This window comes from Stigmatopora nigra, chromosome 3 (genome assembly GCF_051989575.1).
Source record: "Stigmatopora nigra isolate UIUO_SnigA chromosome 3, RoL_Snig_1.1, whole genome shotgun sequence".
NCBI lineage: Eukaryota > Metazoa > Chordata > Actinopteri > Syngnathiformes > Syngnathidae > Stigmatopora > Stigmatopora nigra.
In genome coordinates this window covers 5,838,387-5,859,600 of record NC_135510.1, presented here as the reverse complement: position 1 = coordinate 5,859,600, position 21,214 = coordinate 5,838,387, and the positions used below count along the sequence as shown (strand labels likewise).

Here is a 21,214-nt window from a genome sequence, read left to right as displayed (position 1 = left end):
AAAAATTAACACTTATCCCTGACTTATTTTTAAATAGCATGACAGCTTTTCATCCAGTTGTTGCAACATACAGCTACTGTACCCACTCCCCCCAAAAAGGCCTTTGGAGAACAGCTTCATTGAATTGAAAGTGGGCCCTCTTGTGGTTGGACATGTCAGTGCACCCTTCCCCGCAACAGAGAGTGGTAAGAACTCCATCACTGACTGACACTGGCTAGATCTTTTCCTGCCTATCGCATGCAATTGGCCTACAGGAGCAGACTCACTACTTAACGACCCCCTCCCCCTAAAAAAACACTTTCTCTATGCTTTTAATTGGTGTTGAACTCCTCCCAAATGGTGCAAAACTCTCCTTGCTGACCTATCGGAAGCAAGAGAACTGTTTACTGAAGGATTATTTTTTGAACAACCTGTTCCTCACCACTGTAGAGCCTATGTTGTTGTCCTCTTCTCTCTCTCTCTTTCTCTCTCTCTTTCTCTCTCTCTCTTTTACACACACCCTCCCTCACACTCTCTCCCCTCTCTCCTCACAGACAGGCGCGCTCGTTCTCAGTCTGCGCACATCTCGCACTTGGCCAGCATCACTTGGAGTCCACAGACACGGCTCTGATTGAGCCTCCACACCAGAGCGGAGGTCCACGCCGCTCCTCCACAACACCCGCAGCCACACACACAAGCCTCCTCGTAAGAGTTACGCCGTCAACCCGATCCACAATTGGACGACTGTATGAGGAGAAGTGCATTTGTACTGATTTTTTTTCTGTTTTATTTTAATTTCGGCAGTCCTGGAGCTGAAAAGTCGGCAAACCGCTAAGGAGAATTGCCTTGCTAGTCGTTCAAGTGATTTTTTTTGGAAGGATTTCAAACTTTTTCCCCATGGTGTAGAGGCAACAGACGTGGAATTCTGTGAAAGAGCCCTGATGAGGGACCTATAGGACCGCACCTTCAGAAATAAGGTAGAGAAGCACACTGACTGTGATGCCTTTTGCATGCATTTGAAAGCATGTTAACGGAAATCCCTTGACTAGATGAAGTACAGCGATCAAACACACGACGTGTGATAATAAACGAGTGCCATGCCGTGCTGGGCTATCTTTAAAACTCACATGCATTATTTAATACGCCCCCAAAACTTTGATCATGAGCAGTCTCTTACAACTTCTGAGATTTGTCGAATAGGAAAAACCATCTTACCAGCTTGGGAGTCTTGAGGGGGGCTTCCAGGATCTAGCATCGGCAAAGAAACAGGCAAAATGCCGGGCACCACACTAGAGACACCTGTACACTTCCAATAAAAGAGATGGATGCACAAAAGAATAAATACATAAATAGTTAAAAGGCTTCTACAAACTGTTTACACATTGGATTAAAAAAATATTTCTCCATTTCATCTGGCACACTGGTTAGAAATCACTGCTTTATAAAGGACACTATGTTCATTTTAAATGTTATTTAGTTGTTTTTCCTTAAATGTTCATGAAATTTAGGTGTTTCCAAAATTGGTAACTGTAGTGAACTTCACCAAACTACCAAAAATAATAGATTAAAAATATGTAGGAATGTCTTAGTGTTAGCAATTCAATTATTTGTAAACTTGTGTGCAACGTAATGTTCACTCTTTTGATGATAATCACATTTTTATACTCGTAGCCATGCTGTGCGATGTCGGGAAAATGTGCGTTTTGGGTCAAGTGCATGACATCCCTTATGATTACCACAGTGCAGTCTTGTTAACAAGGGACTTAGACCACCTACACTTCACTATGAAGATAGGACAGTCACGCAAAGTGCTCCTAAACACAATGCATGTCCACCTCTGATGCTCTAACATGTCTTGTTTGTAAGCTTTCTATAATCCACCATTTGGGATTGAATTACCCGGCCTTTAAATTGAATGAAATGTCATGGGCGTGCAGCGGGAGCTTGTTCGGGAATATTACTTTCACGGCTTTAAGGGTCAGAATGGAGAAGAAAAAAAAAACAATTGGCCCTAAAGGCTTAGTATGGAAGTTCCTTTTTTTGTGCGTGATAACAAATCACTCAACGTTTGAAAAATGACAGGATGTACTTTTGTTTACTTTAGGTTATGACGACGTACAGCTGAACATGGAACTTTTGTGGATTTTGTTGTTTTCTAGCACCTATCGTCTCGTCCGAGGCCAAGGAGTTTACGGTAAGAATGACTTTTTTTTTACTGGTTATTTGGATGGTATATCAATGCTTTTGTTTGGACCGCGTTATGGCAATTACAGATGTCAATTTGTTTTCTGAAACTTAAAGTTAACACTGCGGAAGATGGTTTCTTATTTGAGACCAATAGGATATTAATATTTCATGTTCACTGTGATTAAAGTGTGCAGTTTCCTAAATGGATAAGGGCTTAAGAAGTGCTCATTTTTTTTGTAAAAAAGAAAGAAAAGAAAACTTTTTTTTTAATTGGTAGTTTCAAACACATTAGCGAAATTTTAACCAAACGTAACCACTTTCGTGTTCAGGGTGGTAACTCGATTGGAATGTTTTCTCAGTTTTAGTTATGTAGATAGTGTTAAATCACAGCAGACGTGACTTGAGATATGGAGCAGCTCTACCATGCTCCTCACATATTGAGAGCGACTCAACTCCGCATGAGAAAACACTAGACAATGGGAGGTGAGGAAAAAAACAGACTTCGTGTTAGGTGGCAGGGAGAGGAGAGGGAGTGTGAGGGAGGGCGGGGTGAGTAAGCAAATGAGAGAGAGAGAGAGGGACAGACAGACTCTAAAAGACACAAACACAAAAATAGAGCATAGTGATGTGTGCTGTCTAAATTGTAGTACCAATTATAATGTTATGGTAATTACCAACATTTTTTCAGCCGCACAACCTTGTGCAAAACACTTGCTATTGTTTTTTTTTTTTCTAATGTCACTTCAATTGAAAAAAAAGTTCATTATGGTGAACTTACTGATCACTTTTTAAATCTTCTAACACATCACAACTGTTACTGAACTGAACATTAATATAGAAAATGTACCAGTGTATTTGCAAACAAGTGCATTCAAGGAAAGTTTTTGGAGACATGTCAGTATTAAAATACTGTTTATTGCAAAAGCATAATGGAAACAGTTTTCCAGAACTTGTATGCCTCAGGATGGTACCTACCCTCGTACTTTCTCACTTTTCCTCCACAAGCAACCTTTTCTGGGACTTCACGGGAGTGTCATTGTCATTTTGTCAAAAAATCGCCTTCAGTGGAAACTTTCTTTACTGTCAATGATACCAAAATTTGGAAAAACTGCTTTTAAAACGAATTCATGCGAAAAACCAATGGAAATGGAGCCAGTGTAATTCTAATACTTTATATGTAAATAGCAGTTCTTGCTTCATTGATTATTCTTCTGAAATCACTTAGTGTTTTTTTATTGTATGACTCTAGACTCTAGAGGGAGAGAACCGGTGTTATTAGTATGTTAGTTTTATTTTTTTGTGACAAGCACCATGTGTTCTGCCTCAAAGCTAACGTAACTGACCCAATCTGTCGTCTTGGATTCGCTGACTGGGAGATTTGAGGCGTAGTGGCAGCATTCGAAAACAAGGTCTGTTTAGTTGTGGCGGCGGGCTCCGCCGCTGTCATGAGGCATCGCCAATAAAACGTTGGCAATCTGTCCTTTGTTAAAAGCTAGAAGACCTGTGAAGGAAGGAGAAAAGGAATATCTGCTTCGCCACACTAGGAATGTCTCAGAATTAGAGTGGTTGATGTAAGAAAAAAAAAACACTGACTTGTTGCTGGTTGACTAGCAGTCATTGAAAAGGGTACTTGTGGTGAAATACTTCAATGATTTCATGGTAGGGAGTTACTTGCAAGAATGTATTCACATCCACCATGATTATGTTGTTAGATATAAGAAAAGATGATCATGGTTCATTGTGGCACTATGCTGCCTCTTGATGCTGCTTATTTTGTTAATTGTATTGATTCCTAAAAGTATATAATAATGATAAATTGGAAAAAAAAGTAATATATACGTACTATGTGATCTTATTACTGTTGTGGCCTCCATTGTAAAAACTCTGACGTTGTCATGCTTTGGCAACAAGTCTTTAAATGTATTTTGACTCGCCCTAAAAGGTCACCAAAACATTTGTTAGATATTTTCCACTCTCCTCAACACACTTCAACATAGTTCATTGGCAGCAAATGCCACAAGAGGGTGCTAACATCACCTTTGTGTTTTTTTTCCTCTTTGCCCTTTTCATACCCTTTCTTTTAAATTTCAAACTCCAGGATCCCAAAAGACCAACAATTCAAATTGAGAAATGAATCAAATCTCCAGCTAGAGAACAAAATAACATTTTTAATGGGTTAACTTTGTAGTTGCTTTTTGTAGTCACTGCCAATGTGTCACACATTAATAGACAAAGTTAAAGCCAGCCTCTGTTACTTTTGTGTTTTGAAATGCCCTCTAGTTTCTTTCTGGACAAAAAGAAGCAAATAACCAGTGTGTATTTGGGGAAGGACACTGGGTTGCATTGACAGGCCTCTGGGAAGACATCTTGAGCTCAATCGCAAATAACTAGGAGTAGTGGAGAGACAGAAATTTGGCAGTTGTCTTTTTTTCCTCACGTCATAATTGTTTCGCACTCTGCGCGGCGAACGGATGGGAGCGCTTTGCCTGTTGGGGTGCCGAGTGAGTAACCTTGGCTGATGGATTTTAGAGTGTGCGCTTCATTTACTGTTGTCCTCTCTTGGGGTGCCTCTGGGTGCCTCTGGCATCCTGTTGAGTGTGTGTGCAGGTGTTCTTTGCTTGTGTGTGCATACACGGACGGCAACAGTTTGCTGGCTCAGCAGGGACTCGAGCATCAAAGCGTGATTTCTCTTGTGCAGCCTTATTGATTTTGCATTTGTGACTGTCACATAATAACATCAGCAAGTCATATTGTTGCAAATGCGTGTGATGATACAACATGTGTAACATTTTCGCTGTCAGTAGGATGCAACAGTAGTACTACGTGTGATACGTTGCCAGAATATGGTACAGTTGTTGGGGTTCTTGTGGTGGTAAGGATTAGCAAGGATTTTTTTTCTGGGTAATAGACTTTTAGTTGTTGGTTATGAATTATTTTCCTCACCAGAAAGCAAGTTTTTCCATATACCTTTTCTGCGTCTTGACAAAGTAGATGTTTAGTTACATATATTAGTCCCTGGCTTTTAATCTAATTATTTTTTTTAAAAATTTCTAGATCAATTCTTAAACCCACATCATTTTAAGAATGACATTTTTTTTGAAATCATATTAATACTTTTGAGAAAACTAGTTTTTTTTCTGGCGGAGTGGCCATATTTCCAACAGCTCCTTTATTTTTATGTATTTTTTTATTTTAATTTTGTCAAATTAAACTCAAAGATATATTATGACTCCAAACTTAACTATAGGAGGAAAAAGGACATCCAAATATTTTCTTTAATTTCAAATCCCCTGGCCTCCATTTTGGATCTATGCCTTTTTTCCTCATCCTCATCATCTTAATTTGGATTGAACCTAATCCTAGACATTACACGCATGATGTGACACTCACAAGTGCTAACTCTCAATTTACTAAAGGATTAGGAGATATCCTCCAAACTTTAAGACTCTTGCACGGGAAGTGACTCTTTAACTCATTCAACACAACAGATGAACTCATACACACACACACACAAATGTGCTGTGAGGTCACAATGTGATAAGCAACTCTTTTTACACGGGCACTCAAGCATTGATTTATTTATTATTTTCAAACTGCATGTTTCATGTCGTAATTGCTTCAGGAAAATTGACTAAATCAACCATCAGCGCTTTGTTGGCCACTACTTCATCACAAATAGTTTCAGATTCTGAATTTAGTAATATAATAATCTATTTATCCCCCCTGTTGCTTTGAGGCCAATGAGAACAGTAAGAGGGGACGACAAAAGAAAGGGATGGGAGTGTTAGGCGTCAGATGATGCTAATCTTTAGCTCCTACAAAATCACTTTCTAGCATGCACACGAGCAGAAGATCATGTGTGCACGGCCAAGTCACTCTCCTTCAAATTACATTCTCTACCTGAATGTCATTTGTATTGTCAGAGCTTGTCAGGTGACATTTTCCTTCTGTGGATATCTATTGTAAATTAAAGTCCTCGTGCAGCCTGTTCAATTTCCTCAAACGTCAATATGAAAGGATATATAGAAAATTGCGGCTGGAAAAATGGCAGTCCTTTTTTTCTGGATGAAATTAAACAGAATGGCATAGTCTGTGACATTTCTTGAGTTATGTTCAGCTTTTGCGCATGTCTGATTCAATCTTTAGTTTCTAAAAACTTTGATATGCTGACATTGAAGTATAAGGATCTTGGAATTATTTTTTTTTATAATTACATTCCTGAAACAAACCTTGCAGAACAAAAAAGGAAGTGTCCAGAACACTAAATAATTCAGGGTAGTCAGGTTTTAACCTTAAGGAACTTTAAAGACACAATTTAGGTGACTAGCACCATCTAGGGTTAAGAGTGAGAACTGCAGGAGACTGTTCGCTAAATTTAAGCATCTTGTGCACACCGGATTTAATGAAATTTTCATCATTTGCTGCGGCCCAATCAAAACTGAGCAGTGGGCTACAGTTGGTCCACGGGCTTTAGTTTGGACACCTGTCTTTTTTGTATTTATGATATGCAGTGTTTTATACATGATGTATATGCCCAGTAATTGAACACACTTCCCTGTGTTCACGGAAGACTATATTTTCCCTAAATATAAATATCATCCTAATGAAGACAGCTATACAAGGTAATGAATGGATGGATAACAACAAGATGTTTTGTACCATCTATATTTAGTATCTCCTTCATATTATACCTAGTCATGCAGATTAATACTGTTTGACTGATGACTGTTGTATATTTACACCGGTTAACTTTGTTTCATACCAGTGGGAGAACTAAACATCTTTACTTGTTGAAACCTTATGTACAGATAAATTTATGGACATTTTATGATGACAAAAGCTCTTTTTTTACTCTTTGGAAAATATATTTTGGCATATTTTGCCTACAATTATTTTTTTATGGTTGACATTTCAGTGTAGTAGTAGTACTAGTAATAGTAGAAATAGCAGGAGCAGCTATGTGGTCTTTCTTAATAGCAGAGAGCCTGACTCTGGGGTACATAATTTCTATGTTGGAAAATATATTGCATATTTTAATACAACATCCGACTCGACAATGCTATTAAACTACCTGAATATACTTACTCAAGGTTAGACTCCAACTGTTATATAATTGATTCCCACAGAGTTAAAACACATGTTAAAAATAGATGGGTGGAATGATTCTATACTTGGACAAGGCAATTTGGTGTTTTATTTATTAATTTGATTTAAGTCTAAATGACTTCATTCATCAGCTAGGGACGAGAGCGCATTAGATGCCACCGTAATTTGTCTTTGTCCCTCTCTCATTGTGCCCTCTTCTCACGCATCAGTCACCCCCGCCCTGTTTAAAATGTTGTCGATCCGCACGGTGCTTAAATAAAGCTGTTTACTCTGGAGGTGTTTTTTGTTGTTAGAAGCTTTGAGATGGGCTGCTGCCTGCTTTGGGTGCTTACTCAGCAGATTCTTTACTGCTGTCATCCTTCTGTACTTCCCACTTGCTCCTTTTTGCGCTGCTCTGCTCCTCGCTGTATGGCTGAGCGCATATAAAAGCATGACAACGTTTCTATTAACCTGCGGGTCAGCCGCCGAACCAGAATACTATGACCAAAGTGATATGTTGACCATGGTTTACACTAGCCTTGCTACCCGGGGTTAGAGGAGAAAAGTGTTCAGATGACGTCTTGCTGGGTGGGATTGAGCGCCTCGTCTAACAGTGACGGCCTGAGGTGGGCATCAGGTAGCAGTTAAAAGTGGGCAGTAGGCTGCAAAAGTATATCTTCTTAGGAAGCAGATCTATAATGGAGAAGGGACCATCTTTCCTTTAAGTGACTTGGCATTTGTGTGGGAAGGAAAACAGGTAAAATGCAATCATCATCAGAAAAACAAAGCTTTATTTCAAAGGCATATGCAGCCGAGTTAACAATCCGGTAGTATGAAATAAATATAAGCAATTTTGTCCCGTAGACAATTGAAAAATGATTTTATTAGGAGAATAATGGTCCATTTAGTATTTGGTGTTTAGCAGTGTGACAATAGATCGGAATGATAAATCGCCATACTTTGTGCCCCAAAAAAGTTAAGGATTTGCTTGATATATAGCTTAAAAACTGTTTAAAAGAAGAGGACCAAATAGGTTTTTTGCAACATTTTTTCAGTCGAAAAAGTTAGTTTTAGTTGCCATTGACATTGCTAGATGGTCAATCCACTTTAACGACATGTGCCATCCATCACATTAAAAATCAGAGCATTCATATTCAGTTGTCATGTTCATTTTAGGGCAATTGTGGTCATTTTTCGTTGATTTTGAGTCACTTATTTGTTCTATGGGCAACATTAGTAGAACAGAAAAGACAACTACTATTTGTAAGTTGATCTTCCAAGTTCATGTACAAACTTGGCTTAAAATCTACACAGACATATCAGACAATTTGTGTGTTGTAGTGTTGCAAACTTGTTTTTAACAAGGTGAGTTATGTATGAGATGCGTAAAAACTGTTCAGTTTTGCGCGTGAGTCACTGCAAGGTTAACAATGTTGATGTCATTCAATAAACATTTTCTACTTCTCTCTTACTCTCTCTTCTTTAAAGTGAAAGTTACACTGACGGAATATCTGATTACTTTCTGTACATTGAAGTGTATATCATTATATATTAGTCTGGGTTAAGCCAGAAGTCAAAGTTTGATAATGAGGCCCTCTTTTATTGCAGCACTCATAGAAATATGAATATTTTGTTGCATTTCCAACTATTGATCAGTTTATGTTGAGCTCAAACTAGTCAAATCAGCAACAAACACACCCAAAACATCAAATATGATATTTGGTTACATTACCAGATCAGTGGGAATATTTTTTTGATTTGCTTGTGTCTTTGGGCATAGCTTGTGGACAGCTACTAGGAGAGCTGAGAGAACTATTATGAAAGGTTTGCACATTTTTTTTCTATTAATGTGTGTTAAGATTTAATTAGTTGCTATAAATCATCAGATAAGACCAGCCAGGGTTGCTTCCTGGCTGCCAAATCCCAAGACCCAATTTAGCTCCCCTTTGAGCCCTTTTGTTAATGAACCCTTTTATACGGAACTCCTTTTAACCCCTTGGTTGCAATTGACGTTTGTTTGTCTGTCTCTGTATGACCTACGACTGACTGGCGTCCAGTCTTGGGTTTCGCCCTAAAGTTAACTGGTGTCGGCTACAGCTAAATTAATGAATAGATTCATTTAATCACACTAGGATTTGTTTTAGATTAGATTAGAGTTTTATTTCATCCCGTATTCGGGAAATTTCATTGTTTGTAGTAGCAAGACAGACACAAAAGACAATGTAGACCTAGGTAAAAACTGGAGCCACATACATGAAGTCCACAAGGTGGAGACCTTCTGCACACGGAGACTGAGGTTAAATATGGATTATACAATCATAGGATTATAGAAAATATTTATTTATTCATTCATTTTCTGAACCAGCGAATCAGCACCAAGCGAAATGTTGTATCAATTCTCTTATGAAAGTATAGAATTTTAGCATGGCAACAGTTTTCAATTTTTGGCCAACTTTGCCGTCGCACTTTGGCTATGCTGTGGGTGGCGTGCAAGGAGCGGAGAGGACTGGGAGCATTTGGCATGTGACTTATTCATGAAGATGACAGGATGCTTGTGAACAGCGGTGAGAACACGATTCACATCAGAGCGCCCGGCTCCTCCCGCACGGCTCGCTCCCTGTCATTCTCATTTTCATTCTCCTTCTCGTCCTTCACGTTCACTCTCTCCTCAGCTTTGTCTTCTCTTCACTTACCTCAGTTAGGTTCTTAACCTTACAAAATTGGTCATGTCCAGTTGTAATTGGACATTGCGCAGTTTTTGATCTTTGGATTTGCTGCCTTATCTCGAAATAAACCCACAATTACCAGGCTCCGAACTAATTGGACTGTTGGCTGACAGTCATGTTTCTCAGCCAAGCATTGCCCTGTTGCTTCTTTATTGGGACAAATTATATAGGCTTTTAAGACCTGCTCAGTTATTTTTATTTAAAAAAAATCTATTCATTCATTTGGAATTGATTCTGCTGCCAGTAAGGGATTAAAGTATTGGTGCACTTGACTGTTACAGCTATGTTACAAGAGAAGTAAAAATGGGGAAAAGAATAAATCATGTATTTATCTAGTATATTCCATTTTGGGGGGAGTATTTCCATAAGATTTTTTACATGGTGTGTGAGGATTTTATGTTTGTTTCAGTAGTTGATGGGCTTGTACTCCAATTTAAACACCTTTCTGCCTTTGTCTTCCTCTTTATGCTTCTCTATTATTATATTTCTCTTCCCTTGGCATTAGAGTTAAATGTTGTCAATTCCTATCTTTGCCAACCTTTCTCAGTATGAGTCCTCTCTTCTCACCAACATTTACTTTTTCCCCAGCGCCGCTATTTCTCTCCTCAATGTCAGGCCTTTGCAATCATCTGCCGATTGAGTCGGTGGCGCCCACCCACGTCTCCACTTAGTTCATATATAGGACGAAGGGTCCAATTTTGGCAGAAAACTGCAAACAGCCGTGGGGAAGCGGAAGCTTTAGGACTGACACAGAAAATTTAAGTGAGGCAGCAGCTGCTTTAGTAAGCAGACAGTCAGATAAGTGTCGGTGTGGACGTAAATAATGAGCAAGTGCGCCTTAACCATTAATATACCAAACAAAATAATGAGGATAGGACATACAGATAAGTTGATTGCCCAGTTGATGGCATTCGATGACAATTCCAACATGGATCTTTTACTGATTGGGTGCCTTTGATAGTCATAACTGTCCAATACATTTGAATTAGGAGAAGCGGTCGGAGAATGATTAGGAGCCAATGAGCTTACTTATATGAAACCGTGACCCGTTCTTGTATTAAACTCCTGATACACTTCATGCAAATTCAAATGTCTCCTTCAAAATATTAGCTTTATTTACCTCATCAAGAAAAGGTAGTAGTTTGCCTATTATACACACATACTACATTGCAAAACTCTTCAGTCCATTGTGCTCAGTTACGCACACATTACTTCACAAATTTGTTAATTATTTTTCTGCATGCTTTGTTGAAATTACAGGTTACAAAATGATATCTGATTGATTGTTGCCCCGTGTTTGAAAATGACAAAATACTATAATATTCAACCCTAGATGCCAGTATGTGTAACTCACTTTTTTTGCAATGTATTAGAATTAGGTCATACTGACAAATATGGAAAAAGTGTCTTTTTCTGCCACTTTCCCATCTGCAGCCAAGTAAATAAGTGGCCATGGTCAATACTTTTATAAATGCAGCACATGCCCAAGAGGTAAATCAATGTTTTCACATTTGGTGTTGTAAACTGTTTAGACAAGCTTGTTGCACGTTCACATGTAGTCTTGATAAAACCATAATAATTCCTCTCTAAACCAATATACCCTATGTCACAACTGAATTTAATCTTTTAGTGAGTCTTTGTTTAAGTTTGTCAGTCTAAATCCCCCTTAATTCTTGAATAGCAAGGTCATGCCACGGTAATTGTGTTTCACCTTTACTCAGCCTGGTGCTTAACCTCCCTATCTGCCTGCTTAACCAAATAAGGATGCTTCAGTGAATGCCTCATTAACAATTTCATGTTTAAAGGTAGATTAGGTATAAATGTTAGCTTATGCGTTAAATTACTCAATGTTTGCAGGAAAAGTTCCATTGTGACTTAGTTCAGAAATCTATCTTATGAGATACTTCACATTTTTTATGTGCAATGGAATTTTTGCAGTTCAGTTAGTAAGATATTGCTGTCTGACTTTAGTGAAGTATAGTAAAAATAAATATGTTGTGCTCCTTCAAACTAGAAGCTTTATTTTTCCATTTCTTCTCAGCACCAGACACCTAGAAACAAACGGCACTAAAATATGTGTAAAAAATATTGTGGGCACATTTGTTATTTACCCGCCACTCGCCGCCTCTGCTCAGAAATCTCTGAAAATTCCAGTACTCTGAAAATTCTGCAAAAAATAAACCGATTTTGAGAATTTAAAAAAGAAAATGTTATAGGAGATAATAATTAATGGGATAAATGTCGCAATGGGGGGGAAAAAAAGCAAAAATACAAGCAACATCAGGTACTGTCCTGACCTTTATTAGCTGAAAATGAATGTTTTTCATCAGTTTAGAAATAAGACTAAACGAGTTCACATTCACCACATCACCTTTCCACCTTTTTATTAGAAAAGTACCATTCAGTTGTTATGACGGAGATCCGGCATATGACGGGGAGGAGAGAAGGTGCTTAGCAGGGTGAAAGGCTCAAATCAAAAGCAGGCAAAGGCACAGTGAGAGTGACATTGCAAAGGGCATCCAGAGAAGCTAAAAGAAGAAATACTTCTCTAGAGACAGCGGGACACCGACGGGGCGCTCCCACTATGAAATAGGAGCAATGAGTCACGGTGGCTGAAAGAAAGAACCAGGCTATTTTGTTTTCCAACATTGAACAGCGATAGTCATTTTTGGTAGAGTCCTTAACTGGATTGCCAGTTTTAAAAATGTGACATCAGACAAAAGTAATTGATTAATTATTTGGTGTTACTTAGCATTAAATATAAAATGCACATCGGAGAGGAAAAAAACCTATTAGCTGACATTCTTGCCACCAAGTTCAATGAGAAAATTGGCTAAATTTAAGAGAAAAGAATGCTTAAAAATGAAATATAACATCAAATACTATATATTCATTCATTTTCAAGATCAGATATACTAGTTAGGGTCATTCTGTGTGCTGGAGCATATCCTTGAGGACTTTGGTTGGAAGGTGGACTAAACCCTAGATTGGTCGCCAGTCAGTTGTTAATAATTATATACATATATAATACATACAATAACCTTGTTTTCTTATAACCCTGATGTATCAGAAAAACCAAAAAACTGAGAAACGAAGGCTTATTTTTCCATACCAACTAGTTTTGAATTTTGTGACATCATGCATACATTTGGATTGATAGTGGGCAAAATAAAAAGTGTGCATTAGGGTAGCTGGCATCTCACGTTTTTGGCTGGTCACAAACCGGCTGTCCACATCTCTTCCTGATCCTCTCCGTCTCTGCCAACCTTCTTTCCAATGTGTTTTCTAATTGGATTCCAATGCTGCAATTCTCAACGTCGCAGATGTCTCCCACTTTGTCACCTTCCAAACTTTTCCAGGCATCTTTTCCACTTGGTTCTTATTGTTCCATCGTTTTAATCTTTCTTCTTCTGCTTCACTATTCCCGCCCGAAGCCCCATGCAATGCAAACAACTTGATCGGGGGTGGGGAGTAAATTATTGAAGGCGCTGCCGTCATTCCCCGGGTGCAGAAGTGGGCCGTTGGGGGGGGAAGTCGGGAGAGGAGAACTGAGGAATGGATAGTTTCAAAGGACAGGGTTCATTGACTGATGTAATCGTATTTACACTTGTACATCAGCTTAAAACTGTGAGGTCAATTCGTATGGGTCAACGCCAACGATATCTGCCGGCCCAGATGAGTAGTTTATTTCTGTAAAGATGTATATTTCAGTGTATTTCTGTTGGCTGATGAGCAAGTCATCTATTATCCATACAAGTGGCTTGCAGGGAGTCTGCCGGGGTAAGATTTTGCTGGGATTTCATATCAAATTGATATCATTAATAATTTTTTTTCCCATCAAGTGCAGATAAGGTTAAACAATTGGTTTCAAGCGATCATGTAACCTACTTGACTTACTAATTCAGTGTTCACCCACAATTTGCGGGCTCAGGGAAAGAGACTTGGCATAAATAATGGAAATCATACAGGAATTGACACCCATTTAAATTTGATGGGAAAAAGGCGCTCATTTTTCTTTTTTAAATAAACGAGGGAAGTCCCAATTTCTTATTTTTATCAATTCTGGTTGTGATGTTTCGACCATGGCTGATAAACATGCCTAGTTTTCTATTGCTGTGCTATAGTTACTTTATGTTTACAGCCTACAGAGTGACAGAATGGTTACAACTCAACAACTGAATTGGAAACCTGTAGATAGCATGCGAGCAGTCTAAAAACTAACATCAGCTTCTGTTGAAAGATTTCATAATGAGCCAGGGCGAAGGCAGCTAAGAAAGGAAGACTAATTAGGATCTACTTTCATTATTAAGCTCTTGCTGTCATTTTTTGATGTATTTTTTTGCCAAAAATATGGTCTCCTATTTTTAAGTCACTTGTTACAGTATTTCTTAGCACCTTGAAAATTATCAGACCTCTGTCCTTGTCAGGAAATTATACTGCTTAACAATCCTTTCTTATTCAACTATATGGTGAAAAGTCTCAAAATGTACGGCTGAGGGTGTAGTTAGTTCAAATGATGAAATAAAAAAACTACAAAAGGCTGTTAGTGAGTGTTACATAGAAAAAAATACCCTAATCAAGTATTTTTACTGGTTTTTACGTTAGCCTCATCGGTGGGAAAATGTTTATAGTTGGCAGCCATAACTAAAATGAAGACATAGGACATTATGACCAAGTTGTTTACATTAACTAAGTGTGTCACATTGTCATAAAACATTAACATCCCAGGATGCAACACGGTAATTAAAGCCTATTGACAAAGGACACATTAAAAATTCATATGAGTGCGCATTCACCATGTTGTTTAAGCACCCATCTCATTACCACATGCCAACACATGCAGGAAAACCTTTGCATTTTTTCCTCTCTCACTGTATTGCATCAATTGAACCAGTAGACCTACTTGCATACATCCATCCATATTAATGATATCTGGATTTTAAATGGTGTTCTTGAAAATTAACAAATGAACATAGAAATTTACATTAGACGAGGTAGTCAACATTGAAAGAAGCACTCCAGTAAAAGAGAAAACCAATGTAAGGCTTTTATATAGATAGTCCGCAGCAAGGATGTGTTTATGTTGTAATATGCCTGTTTGGGGATTTTCTTCACTTTCATCTTCATCCCACTTGTAGGTTCACTGCGTTTTCAGCTTGGCACTGCAAGCTTTGAATACACGCCCAAGAAAATATGTTCTTTTATGAGTGCCAAATTGATTTGAAACTTGTTGATGCAATATAAATGTTCTTCGCCAGATCGTCGGCTGTCGGCCAAGTCGTTGATTCATGTGCTTTGCCTCGGCTTTTAAAGACGCCACCGCCACCTTCAGATGTTTGCGGAAGCCTCTTTGTTACTCTCTGTTGTTGTCCTTGAGTTTGACAAGACATCTTTTAATTTATGTCTTTTATTAACGATAATGCCCATGGGAGAATAATTGTAAGCGCAGTCTTGTGCTAGTTCAATAAATCTCCTCTTATAAAATGGACATGTTAATAGCGAATTGTGTTTTCCGCAATCTGACAAAGATAGTTGCCATTTTACGTCCGCGTGCTTGACAAGAGAGAATGCGATATCCGCTGATGTCCTTGAACCAGACACCCAAACTGCATGAGGATATGGCCGCCAGATGATATCCATACACCGCACATTTCAGGCTCAATATTACATAAATGTATCAAATTAATATTACAAAGTCTTTTTTTTAAAGATTTTATAGCAGCCATTCACCACCACGGTCATGGTCACTTCCTTCCAAGACTGAGAATGCAAAGTTATAGTTGTGCCTCAACTGGTTCTGTTAAGTGTGGCAAAATGCTTTGGAAAATTCCTACATAAGCAATCAGACAAGTTTTAGCCTGACCCTTGCACCTCTTTCGGAAATACTAACGGTATTAGTTGAGTAAAATTGTATCCATCAATTTTCTATAGTGCATACGGTCCTGAGGGTCATGGGTACAATGTATCCTATCCAAGTGGGATTTTGTGCCAGAAGCAGGTTTTATCCTGCAATGAGGGCTAGTCAATTTTATTTTCTATCTACGTCAGCCAGTCCTTAACAAAATGTCTTTTATTGGAGGCAGTCTGTCTATCTACATATCTATATACCTTTATCTATTATATATATCTATATCCAAAAGATCGCAACCTGTTTTTGTTTTGAGAATTCTCGCCGGTACTCATTAGAGATCGCTTGTAAAATTAGATTGTATTTGTCTTTTAGTGGCGGCAGTCTTTCTATCTATATATTTATATCCAACTATATATCTATATCTATAGATATATCTCTATCCATCTATATATCTATATCCAGCTCTATATCTATATATCTATATCCATCTAAATATCTATATCCAGCCATATATCTATATATAATCTATATATATATATGTATATCCTAAGTGCTGTAAGGGTGTAAAATGCATCACTGCTCCATTTCAATGTAACTCACATAGATTCATGACCAAATGATTGTATGTGATTTTTTTTTCTTGCATCAGATACAAACTCGCTCACACAAATTGCCCACAGGACTTATTGCATAAACTGAATAATGAATTGCGCACACTTTGCCAGCAAGACTCTTTCATAGGAGGTAAAATGTAGAGCAAGGATCCATCAGCTGTATTGACTATATGGACACACGCGCACACACATACAGGCTCAGTGTACAAACTCTCTCCTATGCAACCACACACACTATCGAACAGGGATGATAATGCTATGTGGTCATTTTGTTGTTGTAATAGGCTCATTGTTCATTTCCGCTTTATGCTTAAAAATCTAGCAAAGTTACTGTATGTGGAAGAAAGCCCTGAGATATTCCATCCACAAATACAAATTTAAAAATACACATGCATTAATGTATAAACACACATTTGTCCACAAATGACTCCCGATAAAATCTCCATTCTGATGTGAGTACTAACAAAAACTCGTATTGCTCTCACGTTTGAACCTGCGTATTTGCCGATCATTACATGGAAGAGTTGAATTGAATGTGAATAATTTAGCGCATTGAGCGCAAGGCTAGACCCTGGCTTGCAGCTAGATTACACGTAATGCTTGTTATAAAAAACTGCATTATTTCTCAGCATAAGAAGAGCTACATTAAGAGTTATGGAACTATGCATGAAAATCTAAGTTACGAAACTGCTTCAGGAACAAATACATTTCGTCAGTAGAGGTTCCACTGTAGTAATTGATACTGGAAGTTAAACACGAATATTTGTGTTTTTGCCTGAATACTATATATATATATATATGCAGTATGTCTGCAACAAGTATGTAGAGTACAGTAAAGTATACCTATGGGTAATTGTCACATACTCACTGTAACCAAGATGTGTGTACGTTCTGGAGAAATCGCAGTATAGATATATTCAATTTAACAATAAGGCATGGCCGTATAAGGTATTTGGGAATATTTTGATTAGTTTTAAGCGCATGTGGTTGGCAGTCAGTCTGTGTTTGCCTTGAATCTGCGCAAAATAATACAACCGAGGCTTTTAGAGTGGACGTAAGATGGGTTTTAATTCATCTATTTGTCAACCAAGTGAGCCCCAAGGGTGCCAGTGACTGATTTTCACAACACTGGTTAATTGCTATGGCAACACTAAAAAGAGGAATGTTGGTGATGTGGCTATCGGGACAGAATCGCCATGGACGCGAACAGCTGTGTTGTGCTTGAGCGTCGGCCAATACAAGTTGACTTTGGATGACATTCGGGGTACACTCTGAACTGGCAAGTAGACAATAGAATCATATAGGACCAAAACTATCAACACATAAGGACGATTTTGAAACTTTATAAACTAATTTTCTATCATTTGCCACTGTAGAACTCGAATTACTGCTTTTTTGGTGTTTTTATTCTCAAATATTTAAACTATCATTTCCAGGAAACCTTTTTCTTTTGCATATACAATGACAAGAGCTTATTTTTCACAGGCGTATTTCAGTTTGTTTGTGTTTAAAATGCAATAGAAGTTTTAAAGGTCAATCATGGAGTTTTTAGACGTTTTCTTTGATGGACCTCTCCAGTTACGAATGGGTAGAAAATAGCAAAATGAGTCACCTGACTCAATGTGGCCTTCAGAATTTCCTCCATGTTTGTGTCCTTCACCCTCTTAAAGCGTGGGCCCTCCACACAACAAAGTAAAACCCAATCAAAAGGTGTTTTTCTTTTGCAGTATGTTGATAGATGTGCAGTTTTGAAAAGATGGAAACTGGATGTTTGTTTTAGTTCTGGCTGCACATGTTGTTAGCATAAGGAGTTGGGAATGTTCGGATAGAGTTTGGACCTTTTGCCATCCGCCAATGGGAAAATACTGGATACAGTACGTGTGTTTAGATGTTTGATTGCGTTTGACGATTTTAATTTGGATTTTTTTTTCATATCTTGGACTAATAGTTCCCATATACAAGCCTTTTTGTAACTTGAATATTTCGTGTGTAGAAGCAGGAATTTAAGAAGCTGTAATTTAATAAGATACCCCAGTTAATGTCCACAGCTGATGCCGTATCATTAGAGGATTCAAAAAGCTAATTAACGGTGTTACTGAAGGGTGTTACAAATATTGTGGACAGTGTGGTGACCTAAGGAAATAGTTGAGCATCATTTGACAGATGCAAGCATTTAATGAAGGGTGGTAGATAGCTTTTTGCCGCTGGTACATTAAGCATTAGCACGCCGCACTTGAGCATTGCCTCAATCAATTTACACAGCCCCAAAGACACCCTCCCATATGCGTAGGATTTGTTGTGGCTCCAAGCGTCGCTCGGAACTACCTTTTTATTCTGAAATTAACGGCCGCTCGCTTGGAGAAAATGACCTCGGAGAAGGCGTTGTTTTCCCGAGTGGTTGTGGGATGTGGGATGGAGCTCATTCTAAGAGGGGAAAGCGTAAAAAAGTGAGCATGTGTGGGAATACAAACATTAATTAGTCCATAGCTTGTACATACAGCAGGTTCTCACATAAGCGTGTACATTTTACAATTTATGCTTGAGCAAGTAACATATATATACAAACATCTATGAAGATATTCCATCCACTGGTGTTTCTTCATTAATTGAATTTCAAGTCCCAGTCTAAACAAGAACCAATTTTATTTAATTTGACAATATCTTTTTCTGTATGATGAGAGGATCTAATTACGTGTTTTTCCCCTGTTCAACATTACTATCTTCCGAAAAATTTCCAATTTTCCAAAAAAAATGAGACCTTGCGACCTATTCTCCACGACAAACTGATACCGATTTGACATAACTGTAGACACTGCTTCATAAAGTCCTAAGAAGTTTTTTTTTTTTTTACCTTTTGTTGAGCAGACAAACTACAATAAGACTACGTATATTATTTCCTGTGTTTTTCATTTTCAAAATTGGGTCTTTTACCATCTTTCTTACATGTCTCAGGAATGGGAACACGGCTGTTTTGATTAATTGTAGGGATGATTTGCATGTGCAGTCAACCCAAGCACTCATACCGGCTTGCTTGACTAAAGTACATAAAGATACTTGCACAATGTTGAGGACCATTAAGCACCTTGTTGAAGTACAGTTATCAACCTTTTCTCCAGAAAACATGAATTAGTCAAAGATTTTTTTTTTAATGTTGACCTTGAGCTACATAAATCTTTTCAAGGCACCTTCACTATTTGCATGTACCAAAGTGTTTGTACTGCCAATAGGCAGTAAAGATTGTACAAGAGGATACTATTTACCAGCTCTCCAGTGATTTACAATTCTCAAACGGATTCACGATGGATTTCAGAATATTTTTCTAACATGGAGTTGTCTTACTACATTACAGTTTTATGTGCAGGCATTTTGGGTTCTGAACAGTAATTAAATCCTTTGAGCCATTTTAATGTAATGCAAGGGATATTACTTAGATTCCTGTTGGGATTTGTGCAATATTCTCAATGAAGACTCACTGCAGTGTTTAATTCATTATAGATCTTGACATTGTCATTTAGCACCTTAGTCACAGTGGTTGGAAACTTGTGTAGTTGTGATCAAACATTGCATTTTCCTCTGAATTGTTTTCGGATTTTTTTTTTGCTAATCCACCTGTGTAACTCTGCTTCATTCTCGCAAACATGTGCAGTATTTCCCTGTTTTTCGCAAAAACACAAAAACCATGAAAAATTTAAAACCGCAAAAACACCTATTAGATGAATTTCAGGCTCATTGCTTAACTAACCATTTATTTGAAGTTGTAATTGCAGCTAATTATCAATCGTTGTTAATTTTAAATAATGCAAACACTCCCACCCCAACAATACAAAAACCTCAGAATACAAAAACACAATGTACATTCTACTCGGGATAGACCATGTATAAATAAATGCAGGTGAGTGCTACCTCCCTCTTTCAGTTTTCCTTTGGAATTTTATTACCTGTGCTCAATGCTTATTGATCCCATTTTATACACGAGGCCAAGCAGCTGCTAAATAATTCAGTCTGGTTAAATAGGACTCTTCCATTATTCAGTAGTGTGGCATAGTGTAATTAATATTCTAGAGATATGTGACATGCTGGGTGGCTTTTTCCTGACTGACAGCACATCTCACCACTTTTTATACTCAAAGTTTCTCTCGCTCTCATTCTCGTGGTCGTTCTCACGGTCTCCTATTTTTCCATCTCCTTTCACCTTTATATTAAAAAGAATGACAACTCTTGGATAATGTGCAGCTGAGCAGAAACAAAAACCAACAAAAAAACCAACTGAATTTAATTATTAATATATGTAATACACCCACATTTTAATTGTAGAAACGCATGAAGAAAATGAGAAGCTGCTAGTAAATGCAATAGTCCATCATTGCCCGGAGCGTCCATTCGCTTTGCCGAAGGCTTGTTGAAGAAGTGGCTTCACACTGTTTACACCTCGAAAGTCTATTCAGCACATTTTCTGCCCAACTGTTTCATTGTGGATGTGGATGAGTTAAACGCTGCAGTCACCGCAAGTCAAATCACGGTCTGAAATAAGGGCGAAGAGCAAAAAAGTCGCTTCGTTTAAGAATAACACGGTTCCAGTTCGCACTAGCCAAAATGTGGTACAGTCTTCGTTGAAGAGAATGCAATACTAGATCAGGAATAGTAATTGTGAAGAGTCTGAGCTGATTTATGTACCGAGTGTAAATATCTGAATATTTGTCTTTTGATATGTAACAATGGGTAGTCTAAAAGTATTTGAGTAGAAAAGAAGTACTGGTCTTGCAATCATTTTT

The 21,214-nt window shown here is 38.0% G+C and overlaps 1 protein-coding gene across 6 annotated transcripts in view; it reads left to right on the top strand.

The window, feature by feature from the left end:
* Positions 1–21,214, top strand: part of mdga1 (MAM domain containing glycosylphosphatidylinositol anchor 1) — a 212,743-nt gene that overhangs the window by 1,726 nt on the left and 189,803 nt on the right. For 5 of the 6 annotated variants that reach the window (XR_013325792.1, XR_013325790.1, XR_013325791.1 and 2 more), the window contains exons 2-4: positions 38–185; positions 534–956; positions 2,084–2,173. Coding sequence is in view for 3 of the 6 variants with exons in the window: in XM_077712584.1 (XP_077568710.1) it covers positions 2,107–2,173 (67 nt within the window). In the remaining 3 variants the exon portion in view is untranslated. The remainder of the gene's footprint in view (positions 1–37; positions 186–533; positions 957–2,083; positions 2,174–21,214) is intronic. The other variant, XM_077712583.1, reaches the window with a different exon arrangement.